Here is a 19,527-nt window from a genome sequence, read left to right as displayed (position 1 = left end):
GCAGTATTGGATTATGGTTCTCTAATATATGGCTCTATTTAACAAACGACCTTATTGTTGAAAATTGGCAGCAGGAGTGGAATAAAACATCAAATTTCTTAAAATTAAGTATGCCGTCAGTAAATAACAAAAAGCTCAAAAATAGTTATTTAAATCGTCATTTTCAGTCTGTTATCAATAGATTAAAAATAGAACATTCAGCAATCACACATTCCTGGATCCTCAACAAAACAAAGCCACCTTATTGTGAAGCCTGCGACAAAAAACTGTCTATTCAGCATATATTAACTGAATGTGAAAAATATGATCAGATCAGAAAGAAACTCGGGGTTCCATCAAATGTAGAATTGCTCTTCCAGAATAGAAGCCAGGAAGTCTTAATTTCATTTGTGGAGGAGATAGATTTGATCAACAGAATTTAAAGTTTTCTAGATGTCACAACAAAATAATCAGTTTCTAATGATCAATAGCGTTAAAATAGCCGCATCGTGCTGAAACGCCGTTAAGCTGCAAAAAAAATAATAATTTTAGAAAATTTTGTAAAATTTGAATAAAAAATATAAGTAGTTAACAAAAAACTGTACATGTATTTTGTGCATGTCCATTTCCGTATTCAATTTTTCAACATATTCATCGTTAAAAACATCGTTAAAAATGTAATATTTGTAATCTATAGTTTACAATATACATAAAGGGCATTTATTGATACAAATTAAATAGCAAAATTACACAAAAAGTTTATTTCAAATTTAGACTGCTGAAAGAAATTGTAGAAATGCATAAATTTCTAGTAACGGTACGTGGTAGTTTTCTATATTTAAAAAGAATTTATTATTAAATAATTGTTTATGAATAAATAATTTGCACCCTATAACTTGGTTGAGAGAGTGTTGTGAGGCGAGTTTTCATTTTTAAGCACTTGGTCATAATTAAAATCATTTTTGTACTCTTCATTTCCATTCAATTTGGCGTTTAAATATCTCTCCCAACATCGTTTGAGCAACAAGTAGACCAGCTCTACAATCTCCACTGCACTCGCCACAGTTATTCCCAGCCAGAGGGACAACATCCCTCCCACTGTCCCTACCATCATGTCACTTGTGTATACGGGCTTGTCCATCTGGAAATAAGGAAAGTTTTGCTTGATCAAGAATTTTATTTCCAGTAGGGATTCACTTATTTGAGTGAAGTTAGAAAAAGATGTGTTTACATAGCTGCTGTTGAAAAATTGGTTGTAATAATTGAAGTAGTTAATGAATCGTGTTTTCACTCTTTGGTGATTTATACAGCCTCTTTTGATGAAATATTTTTCAAATAAATCCAGTTGCACAGAAGGTTGTGGCCAGGCTACAGAGGTCAGATAGAATTGGTACATAGTTTCCTCGCAAGGTATTAAACATTTTTTTACGCAACTCTTTTCATTTGTTTCTGCAAAATCTGCAAATTATTGATCAAAAATTTTAATAATTCAAAACGTGATTTTAATTAAAAATACCGCTTAACGTCCAAGTGAAAGAATTGCACAGACAAATGACGGAATCCGCAATCAAATCATCCAGCGTAGATTCGTTATTTTGCGAATGTAAAAAGTAAGTGAAATTTCCACAGAGCGGGATATCATCCATTTCCTTGTCTGGCACACTTAAAAGATGCGTATTGCAATCGCATAAATTTTTCATATTATCTTGCTGACAGTATTCTGTACACAAGTCATGTGTGTATGTTTCAGATGAATTTGATAGCATTTTCTCATCTGTGCAATCTAACCTGCAATTATGATTAATTTTAAAAATTATATTAGTTATAAATTGAATAGACAAGATGTAGTGATTTCAAATTCTTCCAAACTTGTTGTACGGAACTTTCAAACGTTTTCTTTCAGTTTGAATGATTTCCACGACGTTTTCAGTCCCAGGAGCCACATTGAATCCACGCTTAAGATCAGGAGAGGTTCCAGGACTGTGCACACTCACCTGTACTCCTCTTGATTGAGAACTTGTAAATGATGATTTGTACGGGATTTTCATAAGATTAACCGGACCCACGTTTAATAACAAATCCAGTCCTCTAATCGATTTTGAATAGGATTTTTTTAATGCGCCGGTCTTCAACGTGTAGCATGTATAATAATTTGCATTCCAACGTCTTGTGAAATTGTCAACGGAGCACGCATCTTTCATTTCGAACCAGTTTGAGCCAAAAAACTTGCAGTCAACAATAAAGTTTGGACAATCAATCAATTCCGGTCTGTTTTTATTCAAATTCATAATATAACCCGACACCGACGCCATTTCGTTGAAAGCGTTATTCACAATTTTCATACTCCAACTCTCGTTGAAAGGCGGATCATTTCCAACAATTTCTAAGAATCGGTTTTTGACTGTTTTTAATTTTATCAAATATTCATTCAGTGAAAATTCTTCTGATTCGCCTGCGTTGAAAGGATCTAAATTGCATATCGTGATATCCGGAAAAAGAATATTTTGTCCAATCTGCGATGGCAAATTTGATATCGGAATTTAATCATAGTTAAATATTTATGCCTAATCAAATATTTTAAAAAATGACATGTAAAAATTTATTTTGGCAACCCTTTTTTAATGTTAAACGTAAAACTGAAATCTCTAAAGATACCACCATTCAATGATTTCTCAGCTGCATAAATAAAAATAATAAATTAACGCTACCAGCACCGCACTTTCAAAATTTATCGGCGTGTTTCAAACAACGTATAAACCTACGACTGCACACGCGCTAAATAACTTTCGGGCGTATCATACCGGATGTATTTGCTCACAAAACAGGTAAATGCAACCCAAAATTCGGCTCTTTAAACATTAATCCACCACGCCCCTTCAGTGAAAAAATTTTAATACAAACTTTTTCTCCATACTCCGTCGTAACAGGGTACGTGTAATAATCGTTCAACAGAATGCACAGACTGTAGATCATGTATGTTGTGGATCCAACCAGCAAAACCAGCCAAAGAAACCTGAGGAAGAGATCGTTCGATTTGAAATACTTTGATATTCCCCTCACTGAACTGTTCTCTCCGTACTTTATGATTTCTGATTTTATTACTTGGCTCATCTTTAACTCCAATGGATTTGTCATATGTTTTCTAAACGACAACTTGATTTTTTAACGAAATAATTTTGATAACATAATATTCATGTAGTTTATTTGTATTATATATTTACTTAACACTTAGCAAAAATTTATGAAAAACTCATGAAAATGTTTTTAGAATTAGAAATAAAAAGAGTGTTTTATTTTATTAAGGTACCTATATATGATATAGTTTAAGCTTATTCAAAATCAACTCATTCATATGCATTCAAAATTCTTAGAATTAAATAGAGAAAGAGAGAACAATGAGTAACGATTATAAAAAATAAAATATAAAATTACAATTTAAACTTGGAACAAAAAACGATAGTCTTTTCATTCGTTGTCTGAAAACGCAACTGAAATTCAACAACTTGCCAATTATAAAAGACATTTTGCAATGTGATGAAAAAATATCTACTTATATGACACCTGAGCTGAATACACAAAAAAGCAATACTCACGTACAGCTAACCAACTACAGTGCATGCACAAATAACCAACCAGCAACAATGCACCCATATACAACCAGCATCAATGTACGCACATTCAATGAACCACTCACATGCAACCAGCAAACAACAATGCACTCACGTACAACCAACCAGCAACAATGCACTCACATACAACCTGTAAACAAGAATGCACGCATATTCAACCAACCAACAATAATGCACAAACGCCCACTCCGAAAATTGAGCATACTGAAACTGAAAAATGACCGTCACCATTATAATCATTTTGTTGAAGGTATTTAAAACATTGATTTTTTATAGAATGTTATATATATATATATATATATATATATATATATATATATATATATATATATATATATATAGAGAGAGAGAGAGAGAGAGAGAGAGAGAGAGAGACTGCATTTTTCATATATATATTTACATAAAAGCTTTTTTTGGTAACCTTTACCATCACCAGTGTAAAAGAGTTTGCGATATTGTTATATGTAGTTCATCTGGTATTAATAGGATTTTTAACAAAGAAATTTTAAATTCCATTGTTTCTTTGTTTCTATCATTGTTACTTTTGATGTCATTACATCTATCATTTCATTTTAAATAGTTTTTCCACGGTAGTGATCAGAAATATTTCCACCCATCGAAGGTCCGATTCCAGACATCACTGTAAGAGGAGCTTACAGAAGCTCTGAGAGCTATGAAGGATGGAAAGGCAGCAGGGCCCTCTGGACTCACAAATGACATTATCAAAGAATCTGGTAATGCAGATATGCAAACGTTACTACAACTTTGCTGTGAAATCTGGAGAAATTGCTCAATGCCGACTGAATGGAACTATAGCATGACAGTCCCGCTATACAAAGGCAAAGGTGATCCATTGAACTGTTCATCATATCGGGGTATACGTCTGTTAGAACACTCCCAGAAAATTGTCGAAAAAATCATTGAGAAAAGATTAACGTCGTACATCACAATCGGAAATTATCAATTTGGTTTTCTAGCGGGGAAATCAACAATTGATGCAATTCACATCCTTCGGCAACTGCAAGAGAAGTACCTCGCAAAGCATCAACAACTATCACACATTTTTGTAGATCTTGAAAAAGCATTTGATCGAGTTCCCCGTAGAGCAATCGGGTAGAGTCTACGTAGACAACTCATTCCAGAATATCTTGTTCGACTTGTGATAGAAATGTATACGAATACTAAGACTCTCGTCAGCACATCGGTTGGAAACACAGATGCATTTGACATCGGCATTGGAGTTCACCAAAGCTCGATTCTCAGTCCACTGTTATTTATAACTGCGATGAAAGAAATCACAAAACCAATACGAACTGGTGACATTTGGAATCTTATATATGCTGATGATATCGTTTTAACAGCCACGTCTGAGCAGAATGCAGCACAGATGCTTGAAGATTGGAACACCAGACTCGCTGATCATGGATTCAAAGTCAACATCAGCAAAACCAAAGCAATGAACACTGGTAAACCCATCCAATCCACAGCTACTGGACAATGACACTGTTCAGTTTGTAAAGCTGGTGTAGGTAACAATTCAATCAAATGTCAGCAGTGTAACCAGTGGTGTCACAAACGTTGTTCAAAAATAATTGGTTCTTTATCTAAAGTGTCCAATTTTGTTTGTCCTGCTTGCATCAATCCACAACAAAAAATTCGATTTAGCACTGTTTTTGAAGCCATTAAAATAGAGAAAGTCACATCGTTTCAATATCTAGGGGATGTTCTGGATTGTACTGGGACAGCTGAAGCTGCCGTTCGAGCACGCATACGTGCAGCCTGAAATAAATGGCATCTCCTTGCTTCTATATTAATGCGGCGTGACATCCCACTACCACTACGATCAAGACTTTATAAATCTGTGATACGTCCGGTGTTGTTATATGGTGCAGAAACATGGCCAACAACTTCAACGAACCGACATGAAAATGCTCAGATAGATGCAACGAATTAGTCTGAAGGACCACATCAAATCTACCGAAATCCTGCGTCGTGCTAGTTTAGATGATATAAAAGACGAATGACAGCAACACCGTCTGCGGTGGTTTGGTCATGTCAAACGAAGTGGAAAGAGTGCCATAACTTCTCTTGCAGATGTTGAAGTACCTGGCACACGTCCCAAAGGCCGCCCAAAAAAGTCCTGGTCGCAAACAATCGAGCAAGACATGAAAGCTCTAAATTTAAATGAAATGGATACAACTGATCGTCTAATTTGGCGCAAAAAGTTGATGGCAAAGAAAACAACGTTCTACCTCGGGAAACCGGGTCTCTGGACGCAAAACGAAGATTGATAGTGATCAGAAATATTTCTTTTCAAAGCTAGTGGGACGTGGTTCAATATTAAAGGATCTAATTTTGCGAGTAATTGTACCAGTAATAAAAGTTTACCCTTATTAACTATATATATGGCGTGATGGCCTAGTGGTTAAGGTCGTCTGGAGCTGTTTCGCAGTAACCGGGTTCGAATATGACAAAAAGATCCCCGCCTATCGCTACTTCGTGTGTGATGCGTCGTTTAGCATTGATTCATATACGATGTTTGTGACGTATTGTTGAATCCTCTGAACCTTGGAAGAGAGTAATTGACTTCTCAACCTTTATATAATTTATCAGAAAAATCTCTGAAAGCCATATTATTTTTTGCTAAAATAAAGTAATATTCATCAATCGATCAAGAACGTTTCACCATCTTAAACTATTTTTTTCTAATAACTTTTGTTCTTGTTCATCAATAGTTTCACCGACTTTCATTCTTATTTCTATCTCAATCCATTGTTGATAAGCATTTCCGTGAGACACACTGTTTTCATGAATTTTTAATGTTTCTGCCATATTTTTCCACTTATTAAACACATCTTCGAATAAGTCAAAGAGCTAGCAACAAAGAGCTAACAACAAAAACAAAATACACCATCGTTAGAAACAAGCCAACGTCGTGAAATAATTTTACCATTTGAGAGACTTTGATTATAATAAGCATTTGAAAAATATCGACATTATAATTTATTATTTAGTTTATTAATTAATTTTGTTAATTTAATTAATAAACTAAATAATAAATTACACTTCATTATTAGAAAAATAGAAAAATTTAAATTTAAAATAATAAATAATACTAGAGTGTTAAATTTTAATGAAAATTGCATATATATATATGTGTGTGTATTATGTATTATATATTCAGTATATATATATATACATATATATACAACTATATATATATATATACAGAATATATTTAGATGTATTTCGACATGATGATGTCTTCGTAATTGCAATGTTTTATGAACAAATAACAGCAGAGACAAAATTTTCACACAAAAAATGTTATTTAAGTTTGAAATATATTGATATATAATGAAGCACTCGTTGTTTCAGGTGCGCTTGGTTGATCGATTATTGGCAGTGCTTGAAAACAATTAAAAAGGAAAATAACTTAAATAAAATAAATAATTTTTTATTGATGATTTTAATAGGATAAAGCGTAAAACTCGTTGTCAAGCAATTTGCGATAAATTATTATATTAAAAAGAGTAGTTAAACAGTAATGTTTAGAAAGCCTATTATTTTTCTTAAACATTTCTATTGTCAAATCCCACCTCGTTTGCCTGTCGTCACGCCGCTCCAAATGTCTGGAATGCGTTACCTCTTAAGTTGAGACAATGTTCCTCGCTGAGTGTTTTTAAAATCTTCACACTTATCTACATCAATAGAATGAGTAAACTATATTTGACCACTACTATTCTACAACCCAGATAAAACTGGAATTGTTACCATACCCTTTCCTTTCACTTTCAGTTTCACCATTAAATCCGCTATAAGCGCTGTATCATCGACATATCTTACATTGTTTATATTCACGCCTCCAATGCATATTCCAGATAGATCTTCTATCGTCCTCATGATGATCTCACTATAGAGACTGTACAGGTCTGAAGAGAATACACAGCCTCGCCTAACACCTTTCTTTATTTTGACAAAACTAGTCATCTTGTTACCAACTGTAATCGCTGCTCATTGGTCCCATTAGAGGTTTTTGATAACTCTCGTGTCTTTTCCATCAATGTCCAAATTTTCCAATATTTCCATAAGCTCCACGTGTTTCACGCTACCAAAAGCTTTGGAGTAATTGACTTAACATATAAACAAGTCTTTTTTCATTTCAATCGCTCGTTCACTGATCATTTGTAGCATAATTCTCGGCAAAGCCACATTGGACATTCAAAATTTTAGATCTGATTTTATTTCGTGCACTCATCATTAGAATTCTCGAGAAACATTTTGTAAGATGACTAATCAAGTTGATTGTTTGATGTAGTTCACATTCGGGTGCATTAGGTTTTTTAGGCATTGAAATATATATTGACTTGGATAGATCTTCGGAAATTTTGCCGCTGTTATATACCTCATTCAAAATTTCATTAACTTTTTCAATGCCAAATTCAACAAGGCATTTAATTTCTTCAACAACTATCTCATTTGGGCCTGGTGCTTTATTTGATTTCATTTTGAGAAGAGCGACACGAACCTTCAGATCCAAGTATCTTTGGTCCTTCTACGTCTTTTTTATAGAAAATTCTTCACTACAGATATCATCGAAAAGATCGTTTATGTATTTAGTCCATCTTTCAAGTAATTCTTCTTTTTCTAAGATTTCTTTACCGGTTTTAGCTTTTATGTACCCAGAAACGGTACAAGCTCTTGTAAATTTTTTGATGCTTTTATATATTGCATTTGTATTACTGTTCCCAATTTTTCAACAATTTCGCACTTGTCATTTAATCATTTTTCTTTTGCCTCTAAGCACATTCTGTTCTGTACAGCTTTTTGTATTTATCAAGATTGCAGTCTTTTACTTTCTTTCGTTCATTTATCAAAGATACGATGTCAAATTTTTTATCTATTTCTGGTCTCTTCTTTGCTCCTTCACAGTTATAACTTCTTTTTCAGATTCTGTGAGGGCATCTTTAAATATTTCATATTTAGATTTATTTACGTCTTCCGTCAATAACTGAAAACGATATACTTGATCTCATCATTTTGTGACAGAGTGACAAAATTCAAATTTTTTTGGGCCACTTCACACTTGATTTTTTTTAACTCTATCTTGATTCTACAAATAACTGGGTTATGGTCACTGCCACAATCAGCTCCAGGGTAATTTTTGCACTGTAAAAAAGCATTTCGAAATCGTCTAATAATGTAGGTAATCGGTCATATTTCTTACATAGTCTCCGGGACTCTTTCAACTATATTTAATATTTAAATGTATATTATTACAACTTATGATGTTTTATATGTTTTATTTAATATAAATTCAATTTAACACAGTGTGCGTTACGATATCTCGGTATATTTAATAATCGTCCAAAAGATACTAAATATATAAAGATACAAATGTCACATCTCCCCTTTTGAAAGTTCAATTTTATTGTTTTTATTTAATACACATATTTAATTAACAACAAAGTCCTTGAATCTAACAAAGAGTTTTGATGAACGACTACTCCGTGTCTTCAGGATGGATTCTTGGGAAGACTGTGTGGTGTCATCTGTTGGACTGTTGCACTGAGGGTGAATTGGGGATTCCAACCTTTGTGGTTGTGTTGCCTCTAATGGTGAAAAATGATCTGTGCTATCATCTACTGGTGCTGCGCATATAGGTGGATCTTCTTTGGCGTAGATGAGATCTCTTCGGTTCCGTCTTAAAGTTGAACCATCCTCTGTGTCAACAATGTATGATCTTGGAGCTTGATGTTTAGAACGAACAATTCCACGTTTCCATGTTTCATTGTGATTCATACGTACTACATCTCGTTCGTTCAAACTTGGAAAAGGTTTCGATTTACGACCATAATACTTTTTTGTTGTTGCTAAACTAGATTATCTCTTGCATCTACAACTTTTGGATGTAAGTTTTGACTTGTTGTTGGAAGCTTGGCTCTTAAGGAACGACTCATCAACAGCTGCGCTGGACTAAAAGCAAGACCTTATAATATGGCATTTCTATACAGTAAAAGTGCAATATATGGATCTGTATTGCTGTCATAGGCTTTTTTAAGGAGATTTTTTACTATCTGAATCATTCGTTCTGCTTGTCCATTTGTCACGGTTCAAGGGTGGATGTTGAGCGCCGCATCATTTAATTATATTATTGCTGCGGGGTAGGACGGCGCGTCGGGTAAATAAAGGCCGGTCTCGTCAGACAGAAAGAAAGTTTATTTTTATTGTAGAAAATTGGTTGGTAGAGTTAGTTATTTTTATTGTGGAAAATTAGTTGGTAGAGTTGGTTAATTTTATTGTAGAAAATTGGTTGGTAGAGTTAGTTATTTTTATTGTAGAAAATTAGTTGGTAGAGTTGGTTAATTTCATTGTAGAAATTTAATTGGTAGAGTTGGCGTTTTTGGTGAGAAATTGGACACGCAACCGTGGTTGGTGAAGTAGCTGTTGGTTGGTAAGGTATTATTGAGAGAAGTTTCATTTGTTGGTACGTGGGTGGTAGTTAGTCAGTAGTTATAAAGGAGAGCTGAAATACGGTACGGGGTTGTTATGAGCTCAACGACGACAAACGTAAGGTAGCGAACGAAGTAGTTATCTGTTGCGTTGGAGGGTGGCGAACGAAGTAGTTGCCTTTCAACGTAACAACAACGTTTGTCGGTTGGGTAAAGCACAGGTGGTGCAATATTGGTACAGAAGACGGCTGGAACCAAAAGATTCAACCCCACATAACACCAGTGTTCGAAATATTCTACATTGTTGTCAAGTGAAGAAGTTGAAACAGTATCCGCTCGTACGTGGTCACAGCACTGGCAGGAACAAGTCTGCACGCTAACCTCGAACTTTAACTTTTATTTTGGTTTTCTTTATTGACATTGTATATTTATTTGGTATAGTTTTCAGTTTACAGAATAAAATTTTTTTGATTTGTGTCTACGTCTCAACCTTGCCGCTAAGAACCCACTACACCATTTGACTTAGGATATCTTGGACTGGATGTTATCTTAAAGTGCCAATCATTTGCAAGTCTGTGCATCTGGTTGCTAGAAAATGGCATGTTGTCTGCTATTATTTCTTCAGGTATTCCATGCCTAGCAAATATTGCTTTCAGTTGTAATATGACTGAATCTGATGTTTTTGTTCCTAATAGGGCAATTTCTGAAAACTTTGAAAAATAATCTATAACCAGTAGGTAATCTTTACCTGTAAATTGAAAAATGTCAACTCCAATTTTAGCCCAAGGTCTCTGAGGGATTTCATGTGGAAGCAATGGCTCTGATTGTTGTTTTCTGCGGTGTGAATTGCAAACTGAACATCTTTCAACCATTTTCTCAATTTCACAAGACAAACCAGGCCAGTATAACCAAGAACATGCCATGGTTTTGGTTTTGTCTATTCCAAGATGACCTTCATGTAACAAAAATAACATTTCTTTTCTCAAAAATTTTGGTACGATGAGTTTTCTTTCATAAAATTTCATAAAATAAAAGTCGATCAAGCTTATAAATGTAGGATGCAATTTTCTGAAAGAATTTCAACTCTATGGGTAATTCTTTCATATTCACAAAGAAACCATCTCTTATCTACGACTGTAGTGTCGAAAGATGTGGATCTTTGTGTGTTTCCAATCTAAATTGCTCAAGCTTGTTGATGCTAGTTGGAAAATCATTGAGTATGGTATGTACCATGACTTCAATGTCTTCCTGCATTTTCAAGTCTGCTGCATCACTGTGCTTAAGAAAGGCCCTTGAAAGTGCATGAGCTATGAGCATCTTGCTTCCAGGTATGTATTTCAATTCTATGTTAAACTTTAATAGTCTTAACAACATTCGTTGTAATCTTGGAGAAGTTTGGTTCAGATACTTTAATAATATATTTTCAAGTGTTTTTTGGTCAGTATACACAAGTGTTTTTGGTCCATAAATGTACTGAGAAAACTTTTCACACGCAAATACAACTGCCAAGAGTTATTTTTCTATCTGAGCATATCTTTTTTCAGTTTCACTCAACGCTCAAGATGCATAAGCTATAGGTTGTTTATTTTGTAACAGTACTGACCCGATTCCTGTTGAAGAAGCATCTGTTTGGATGCAGGCTTGCTTCTCAGCATCAAAAAATTTTAAAGTAGGAGTTGTTGCAATAGATTTTTTTAGTTGCTCAAAAGCTTTGGTGTGTTGGTTGTTCCACATCCATTCACTATTTTGTTTCAGCAACTGTTGCAGAGGATCAGTGAGTGTAGAAAAATGTGGTATAAACTTAGACATGCATGTGACCATTCCTAGAAAACGCTGGAAACTCTTTTTATCATGTGGTGTCGGCAAGGCTAGGATAGCGTTGACTTTGTTGTCATCAGGAGCCACACCTTCCTCTGAGATTCTATGACCTAGGTATTTTACACTGGAAACTTTAATTTGTTGTTTCTTACTATTAAAGCTAATATTGAATTTTCTAGCCCTTTCAAGTACTTTTCTAAGTATCTGGTCATGTTCTGTTTCATCATTTGCTGCAATGATTAGGTCATCAAATACTATGAGAACACCATCAATGTCTCCAAAAATTTTAAAACTTCTTTTCTGAAACACTTCGGGAGCTGATGATATTCCAAATGGAAGTCTACGAAATAAAAAACTTCTAAAGGTGTATTAAAGGTTCAGAGGCGAGTACTTGGTAACCTCAATAATTTGCTCCTTTCCACCATCAAAATTTCGCAAAAGTTCATTTCATAAGTAATTATTATTTCAGCATGCCAGATTAATAAAGATTAATTTTCTATAATTCTCTATCAATCATCGTTTTTCATTAATTCAAATTTTAAAAAAGTTTAACTATTATATCGGAAAATAAAAAGAAGAATAAGATGAAAGCAGCATTGAAAACAAAAAATTTTGGACCATGTGAGAAAAGAAATGTGAGAAAAGAAATGTGCGTCAGAAAACACCATGCAAAAAACATTATTTCCATTCTCTTTTGTTTCCCATGATTCATCTTTATAGAAGAAATTTATTTGAGGACAATTTTTTCAACATCAAATGTTTGGGAAGCACTGCATATACACGGTCACCAGATATTCTAAACATTGGCTGTGCTCAATCTTATTTTGTTATTTTTTTTAACATAAATTTAGTTGATTCGCACCAAAATCTTTTGTTTATAAAAAAAATTTCCTGAAATGAAATTTTTCATTAACTATTTGATATAACATATAGACGTGTCTGTGTTATAGTTAATGATAAAGAAAATATATAGGCTTTTCCTCTAGGATTATTTCGAAATCAAAATCCATGGATACTTATAAACAAAATCACTACGTTGAATAAAGACTGTTGTTTTTCAGTGACCCACATAAATTTTAAAAATACGCAATTCCTCCACATCTTTGCTATGTATTTTTATATTTATAAATAACTAAATTTTGCATTATTTAAACGATAACGATATCAATCGTTAAATTCACAATTATTTACAATTCATTGAATTTGACAAACTTCATTGCACTTTTGGTATTTACATGTTAAATCGTTATCATAGCAACCGATAGCTACGAAATGAACTAGTGCTCGCTGATGATTTGTTTTCAACGCACGTTCAGTTAAGAAATTAAATAGATGTGTTTCTCGTGCATATATAATAGAATAAAACTTTTTATAATTTTTCATTGATCATCATTTTTCATTAATTTTATAATTTCATCGTTATTTATAATAAATAAATAAATAAATTAATTAAACTAAAATTTATAATATATCATTTATTTATTAATTTATTTATTAATTAATTTTATTTTTTATATTTATATTTATTTTTTTTTATAAAATTACCTTCACATTATATTATTTATTTTACATTTTATAATTATTTAATTAACTTTAATAGTCTTTTTTAATTTTAATTTAAAATTAAAACTAATCATTATTTTTATTTATTTTTTAATTATTATTATTTTATTCATTAATGTCTGGCGAACCAAAATAGAACTTGGAGCATCACAACACAATGAATGCAGTGCATCAAAATAACTACAGAGGTTTTTAATTTAATTGCTGTTGCATACAAACAAATTTAATATCAGCACTCAACTGTTATTTATTGTGTAGCAAATTGTAATTAATAATAATTAATTGTATTAAATTGCTTGAAAAATAAACAAATGTATTTAAATATTAAAGAATTAATTATTTTATTGTTTAAGGTGAAATAATGGCTCTAAGAACAAAACTAATAGAAGTTGAGAATTGTAAAATGGATGTGGAGAAGATATACAATGAGAAAGTGATTTGTTTTATCATAAATCAGCCAATTAATTATTCTCTATCAACCAAATACACATGTATTTATTTTTAAAAATTACAATTTAAGTATCTAGTGATTGAAAATATAAAGTCATACTTATTTATTTATTTACTTGTTTATTTATTTGTTTTAAAGTGATGATTATTTTTACTGTATGTAAATATATAAATAACAATGATTGTTATTATTAAATTTGATCCTATCTTTAATTTAAATTATAAATTATTTTATTTTTTAAATTTTGAAATTAACTTTTTTTTTTAATTTGTATTATATTTTAACAAATAACCCAAAGTTAGAAAAATTGAAATGTGAGCTGATTGATCTAACGAGTAGGTATGAAACAATACAGTCTGAACATCTTGCATTGAAGCTGGTGAATATAAAAAATCAACAGTTATTGGATTTTAAAAAAAGTCAATCTGATGAAAAAATGAAAATGCTTGAAGCTCTTAAAAGTATGATTGATTTTTTCAAAAACGTTAAACTTCAAGTTGTTATCATCATTAGGGCATTTCAAATGGTGCATCTTGACTAAGGTACTTTACCTTTATATCATCGCGCTGCCCATCTGTATAACATACCATTATACCGTTGTACTATCTGTTCCCAAAACAAGCTGGAAATGTATGAATTATGAATTAATCAAAATTGTTCGAGTGCGTAGAAAAATAGATTTGGATATTTGCCTGAATAGAAGTTGAGATGGTTAGAAATGACTACTTTCAAGTTGAAGAAAATGTTAGAATCAAAATGAAGAAAATGATTTGAAGTTTGCAATCATGATCGTAGCCAAATCCAGAGTTGACGTTTACCTCAAATATCAAGATTAGATTTTGTGTTCAATTGCTATCCTAGGTCATTTTTAATGACGAGAATCTTTGTGGTCTGGTCCTAGCATCAAGGCGCCGATTATAGGAGGAGATATTTTTGAAAACCTTTTCCTTACGTTTTATTTTATTTAATAAATATATCTAGTAGCACACAATTTAAGAATAAGTAACAAAATATACTCAGAAGTGTATTTTTGACTCATCTCAAAAAACCGCAACAAAGCAGTCATGTAGTTGAATGTCATGTAGTTGAATGTTTTTATAGAGGATGCACTGGACATGACTATCCAATGATGTTTTATTATGAACTCTTTTTAAACAGTTTTAACAAAAGTAAACAAGCATAAAAGGCATTTGTTCATAGACTTTAACAAATTGTGCTCCCCAACAAGTTTAGTTATTATTATTTTCTCTTATATATTCCTCAGAGGTTATGAATTAAATGCTTTAGTGAACCAGTGCGTCTTCAGTTTCTGTTTAAATTTTTTTACTGGAACAATTTGTTTCAGACTTTTCCAAATTTTTGGAACGATCTACCAACGAAAATTTGGAACGATCTACCACGACCTAATTTCCAATGATGTGTTCATGCAAATGATTGGAATGACTTGAACAGATTAAAAAAATGAATTAATTTTATTTATTTATTGATAAATCTGACCAGAGGGTCTAAACAAACCACTCTTCCCGCCAAGAAAAGAACGACTTCTACAAAACGCACGTCAAAAATGATGAAAAGAAATAAGCATATGAAACTGGTTAATGATTCTTCTTTTTTCTCGTGCCTTATCCTTTCAGGACATTGGAAACCATCGACCTCCAAAAAGCCCGATCTTCAACACTTTGTAAGAGTTGCAATAGATGGCAACTTGATAGTTATGTTTGCGCTGACGAAGGTTGTATGTTGTAGACTAATACAATAAAATAAATATTTAAATGAGTAAATGACACAAAACATCAATGAGATCAACAAAAACGAACGTAAATTTCAAAACGATTAATAAACATTAAAGGACAAAAATATAAGGCAAATAAAAAAAGGCAACACCACAATACATTAATAGTTATTTAATATTCAAAAATTTGTTTAAACCAATAGACAGTATGTGATTTTTGGAAATGAGTAGCCTAATAGTAAATTTTCCATCAAGTGCTAACTTTGATGCGGTACTGGAAAATGTAATCCTAGTTAATTCGCCTCAAGCAACCGTTTATTTATTAAACTTTAACAGTTTTGATGTGGATCATTCAGTTTAATTAATTTTTTCAGGTGAAATTTCAGCGTTGAAAGAAGAAAATGAAAAATTGATTGAAAATGACAGCAGAATGAAAGTAATGCACGAAAGTGATCAGCTCCAATTGAAAGATGAGGTTATACTAATTGACTGATGCTTGTAACAAACGCAGTTGTTGACCAAAGTATAAAAATAGTTTTTACAAATGATGTATGCTTGAAAAAATTGTTCATTGACATTGTTCGCAATAACACGCAGATTTAAAAACCTTTTCTGTCACTTATCAATTCTATTGAACACACAAAGATAATTTAACCACGAATTTTGTTGGTTAGTAAAAGTTCGGATATAACATTTGATTGATAGGTTAAAAGTTATAAAGGAAGGTGCAAAGAATATGAAGAGATGAAGATTTATTTGAATACCACTAAACAGCTTATGAACGAGAAGCAAGTGTACGTCTTTCTATCAATAAATTTATAGTTTTATAATATTAATTAAATATATATATATATATATATATATATATATATATATATATATATATATATGTTGTCATATATATATATATATACATATATATATACATACATATCTATATTTATAATCGATGGAAATTAGGTGTCAGGTACCAGCCAATAAAGAAACCTGACACCTAACTTCCATTTTGACAAAGTCAATCTCCATCTAAATTCATTTTGACAAAGTCAATATTTCTCTATATAAACAGCAGAAAGCACTGATGATGATTCATTCGGAATCGAAATATGGCCTTATTTGCAGCATGAATTCGAAAAATAAGTTTATTTTGAATTTTAATAAACTAAACGTTCACAAAAAAACTTTAGTGAGAAAAATCGAAAAAACGAACTACAAACATATTAACGCCAAACATGGGCAAACAATTTCAATGAAATTTGCATTTCTGAAAACCTCGTTCCTAAATATATATATATATATATATATATATATATATATATATATATATATATATATATATATATATATATATGCAATTATTGATGAAAATCACAGCATGTTCGGCGCTAGAATTGAACTTTTCGATTTTTCTAACGGTTGATCGTAAATCATTTTCAAGTTTCTTTAGTTCAAATCCAAAATTTTTGTTTATTTTATGCATGATAGAACAGAAAAGCTTTTTACGGCATTCCTATACCATCTTCGGTGTTCAAATTGATACGTGGTGGTTGTGCCTCTACTTTGTTGATTCCTTGTTTGTTCAAAGTGAATACTTAGTTTTATAATCTTCTTTACAATCGTTTTACAAAATATAACACTTTTACTTGTTTTTATTATCGATGATTCCTCTGTTTCTAAATTTATTGGTAGGAAGAATTCCAATTGCCCGTTATGAATTTTTATTATCGGATGTCTGTTCTATGAGGCTAGTCGTCAATTATAAATATAGATATGTATATATATATATCATATATTTTATATATATATATATATATATATATATATATATATATGCATATTACATTAAATTTGTATGCCCACTCTGCGTTCAAAAGTTTTTTGATAAGAACTTCAACGCAGCTGAATATTATTGTGAATTCTCAATAATATTCAGCTCCAATGATGGCTGACAAATTTCATGGATGTTTTGAATAAATACAAATTCAAAAAACTACGTGGTGTTGAAGTTCTGATCGAAAAATTTTTGAACGCAGAGTGGTCATACAAATTTAATGAAATATGCATCAACGAAGGCCTCGTCCCAAACTATATATATATATATATCGATGGTGTCACTATGGGTTCCCCACTTGGCGTCCTATTTGCCAGTTTTTACTTAGGACATCTGGAGAATGAGACCTTCAAAAACATTGCAAATTTAAAACGAAATATCTACGCTAGATACGGTGATGATAACGATCCTAAACAAATCATCCAACTTTTTGGTACCTTAAACAAATCAAAACTAAGATTTACCATTGAAATTGAAAAAGGAACAACGTTTACCTTTCCTTGATGTGTTGGTCACCCGTGGCGAAGAACGATTCAAGACTGCGGTCTATGTCAAAGAAACAAATACAGGAATTTGTTTGAATGGACAAAGTGAATGTACCGAACAATTTAAAGACAGCACAATAAAATCATTTGTAAACCGGGCATTCACACACTCTTCCGATATTGAAAATCGCGACGCCGAATTAAAGAGGGTCACTAACCTGCTTGTAAACAATGGATATAAGACTTACTCTATTGAAAAGATTGTTAAAAACAAATTACTACACAGCAATAACCTTCCTAGTACCAACAATCAAGATAACGACATCATCTTGTATTACAGAAATCACATGTCAACTGCATACAAAGTAGATGAAGCTATTCTTAAACATATCATCAATAAAAATGTCACACCAACCAACCCCAATAATAAAGTTAAACTCCGAATATATTACAACAATAAAAAGACGTCTCACCTAATACTGAAAAACAACTGTAGTCCTAGAGATAACTCTGTGCTAAGGCGTAATCACGTAATATATGAATTTAATTGCCCCTTTGACGGCTGTGCACGTCAACATGAATCATATATCGGGATTACTACTACCTCATTAACTAGAAGGCTTACGATGCATAAACAGAGTGGTGCTATCAAATCTCGTTTGGAATCAACACACTCAATCACTATTAGCCGTGAAATCCTCGACAGTAACACCAAAGTAATATACCAGAACAGCAACTACACGCATCTTAAAATTGCAGAAGCAGTCCTAATTGACATCAATAAACCAAAAATAAATATACAACAAAAAATGACAACCTCACTTTTAACCCGGCGCTTAACCAACAACGAAAAAAAAGAAGTAATAAAAACTAGCATTGTAAATAGCGACAAAGAAGAATATGATGCTATCGATGAAGAAAAAGAGACCAAAGAAGATGACCAGCCATTAAAGAAACCTGACACCTAATTTCCATCTAAGTTCACTTTGACAAAGTCAATCTCCACCTAAATTCATTTTGACAAAGTCAATATTTCCATATATAAACAGCAGAAAGCACTGATGATGATTCATTCGGAATCGAAATATGGCCTTATTTGCAGCAGGAATTCGGAAAATAAGTTTAGTTTGAATTTTAATAAACTAAACGTTCACCAAAAAACTTTAGTGAGAAAAATTGAAAAAACGAACTACAAACATATTATCGGCAAACATTCGGTAGAATTTATAGAATATTGTAAACGCAACATTTCAAAAATTCAACACTACTTTCAACATTGTTCAACTTTTTCATATTTCTTTTTAATTTATTAATTTCCGAGAAATTAGACATTTTATTGTTTTTTTTAAATTTTTATTAAATAAATTTGCAAATAGCTATTTCGAGTTATAAATAACTCATCTTCAGTGCATTATATATAAGGTATGTAAGATATTTGATAGAAAGGAACAAGTAATTATTAATTTAAATAAATTATTTAATTAAAACAGAAAACCAATAAAGTAAATTTAATAACTATAAACAATATAAAACGCGATTTTTAAAATTTTTTAAAATTTTTAACGGCAAGATTGTTTATATTATGGT

At 31.9% G+C, this 19,527-nt stretch overlaps 3 protein-coding genes across 3 annotated transcripts; 1 reads left to right on the top strand and 2 right to left on the bottom strand.

Moving 5' to 3' along the window:
• Positions 1 to 868: 868 nt before the first annotated feature.
• Positions 869 to 3,114, bottom strand: HELRODRAFT_165453 (hypothetical protein; the record flags this gene model as incomplete). The annotated part of the gene is made up of 4 exons (XM_009032028.1): positions 869 to 1,437; positions 1,496 to 1,767; positions 1,849 to 2,492; positions 2,881 to 3,114. The coding sequence occupies 4 exons, from the start codon at positions 3,112 to 3,114 to the stop codon at positions 869 to 871; spliced, it is 1,719 nt and encodes a 572-aa protein (XP_009030276.1).
• Positions 3,115 to 8,612: 5,498 nt separating this feature from the next.
• HELRODRAFT_165452 (hypothetical protein) lies at positions 8,613 to 9,410 on the bottom strand (the record flags this gene model as incomplete). The annotated part of the gene is made up of 2 exons (XM_009032027.1): positions 8,613 to 8,777; positions 9,093 to 9,410. The coding sequence occupies 2 exons, from the start codon at positions 9,408 to 9,410 to the stop codon at positions 8,613 to 8,615; spliced, it is 483 nt and encodes a 160-aa protein (XP_009030275.1).
• A 5,200-nt stretch (positions 9,411 to 14,610) lies between these two features.
• HELRODRAFT_165450 (hypothetical protein) lies at positions 14,611 to 16,446 on the top strand (the record flags this gene model as incomplete). Its single annotated transcript, XM_009032026.1, has 4 exons — positions 14,611 to 14,636; positions 15,527 to 15,624; positions 15,999 to 16,099; positions 16,330 to 16,446. The coding sequence occupies 4 exons, from the start codon at positions 14,611 to 14,613 to the stop codon at positions 16,444 to 16,446; spliced, it is 342 nt and encodes a 113-aa protein (XP_009030274.1).
• Between the last annotated feature and the right edge of the window lie 3,081 nt (positions 16,447 to 19,527).

The sequence above is a fragment of the Helobdella robusta genome (genome assembly GCF_000326865.2).
Source record: "Helobdella robusta unplaced genomic scaffold HELROscaffold_8, whole genome shotgun sequence".
NCBI classification, from domain to species: Eukaryota; Metazoa; Annelida; class Clitellata; order Rhynchobdellida; family Glossiphoniidae; genus Helobdella; species Helobdella robusta.
Note: the sequence above shows the minus strand (reverse complement) of the source record. Positions and strands in the feature narration are given on the sequence as shown.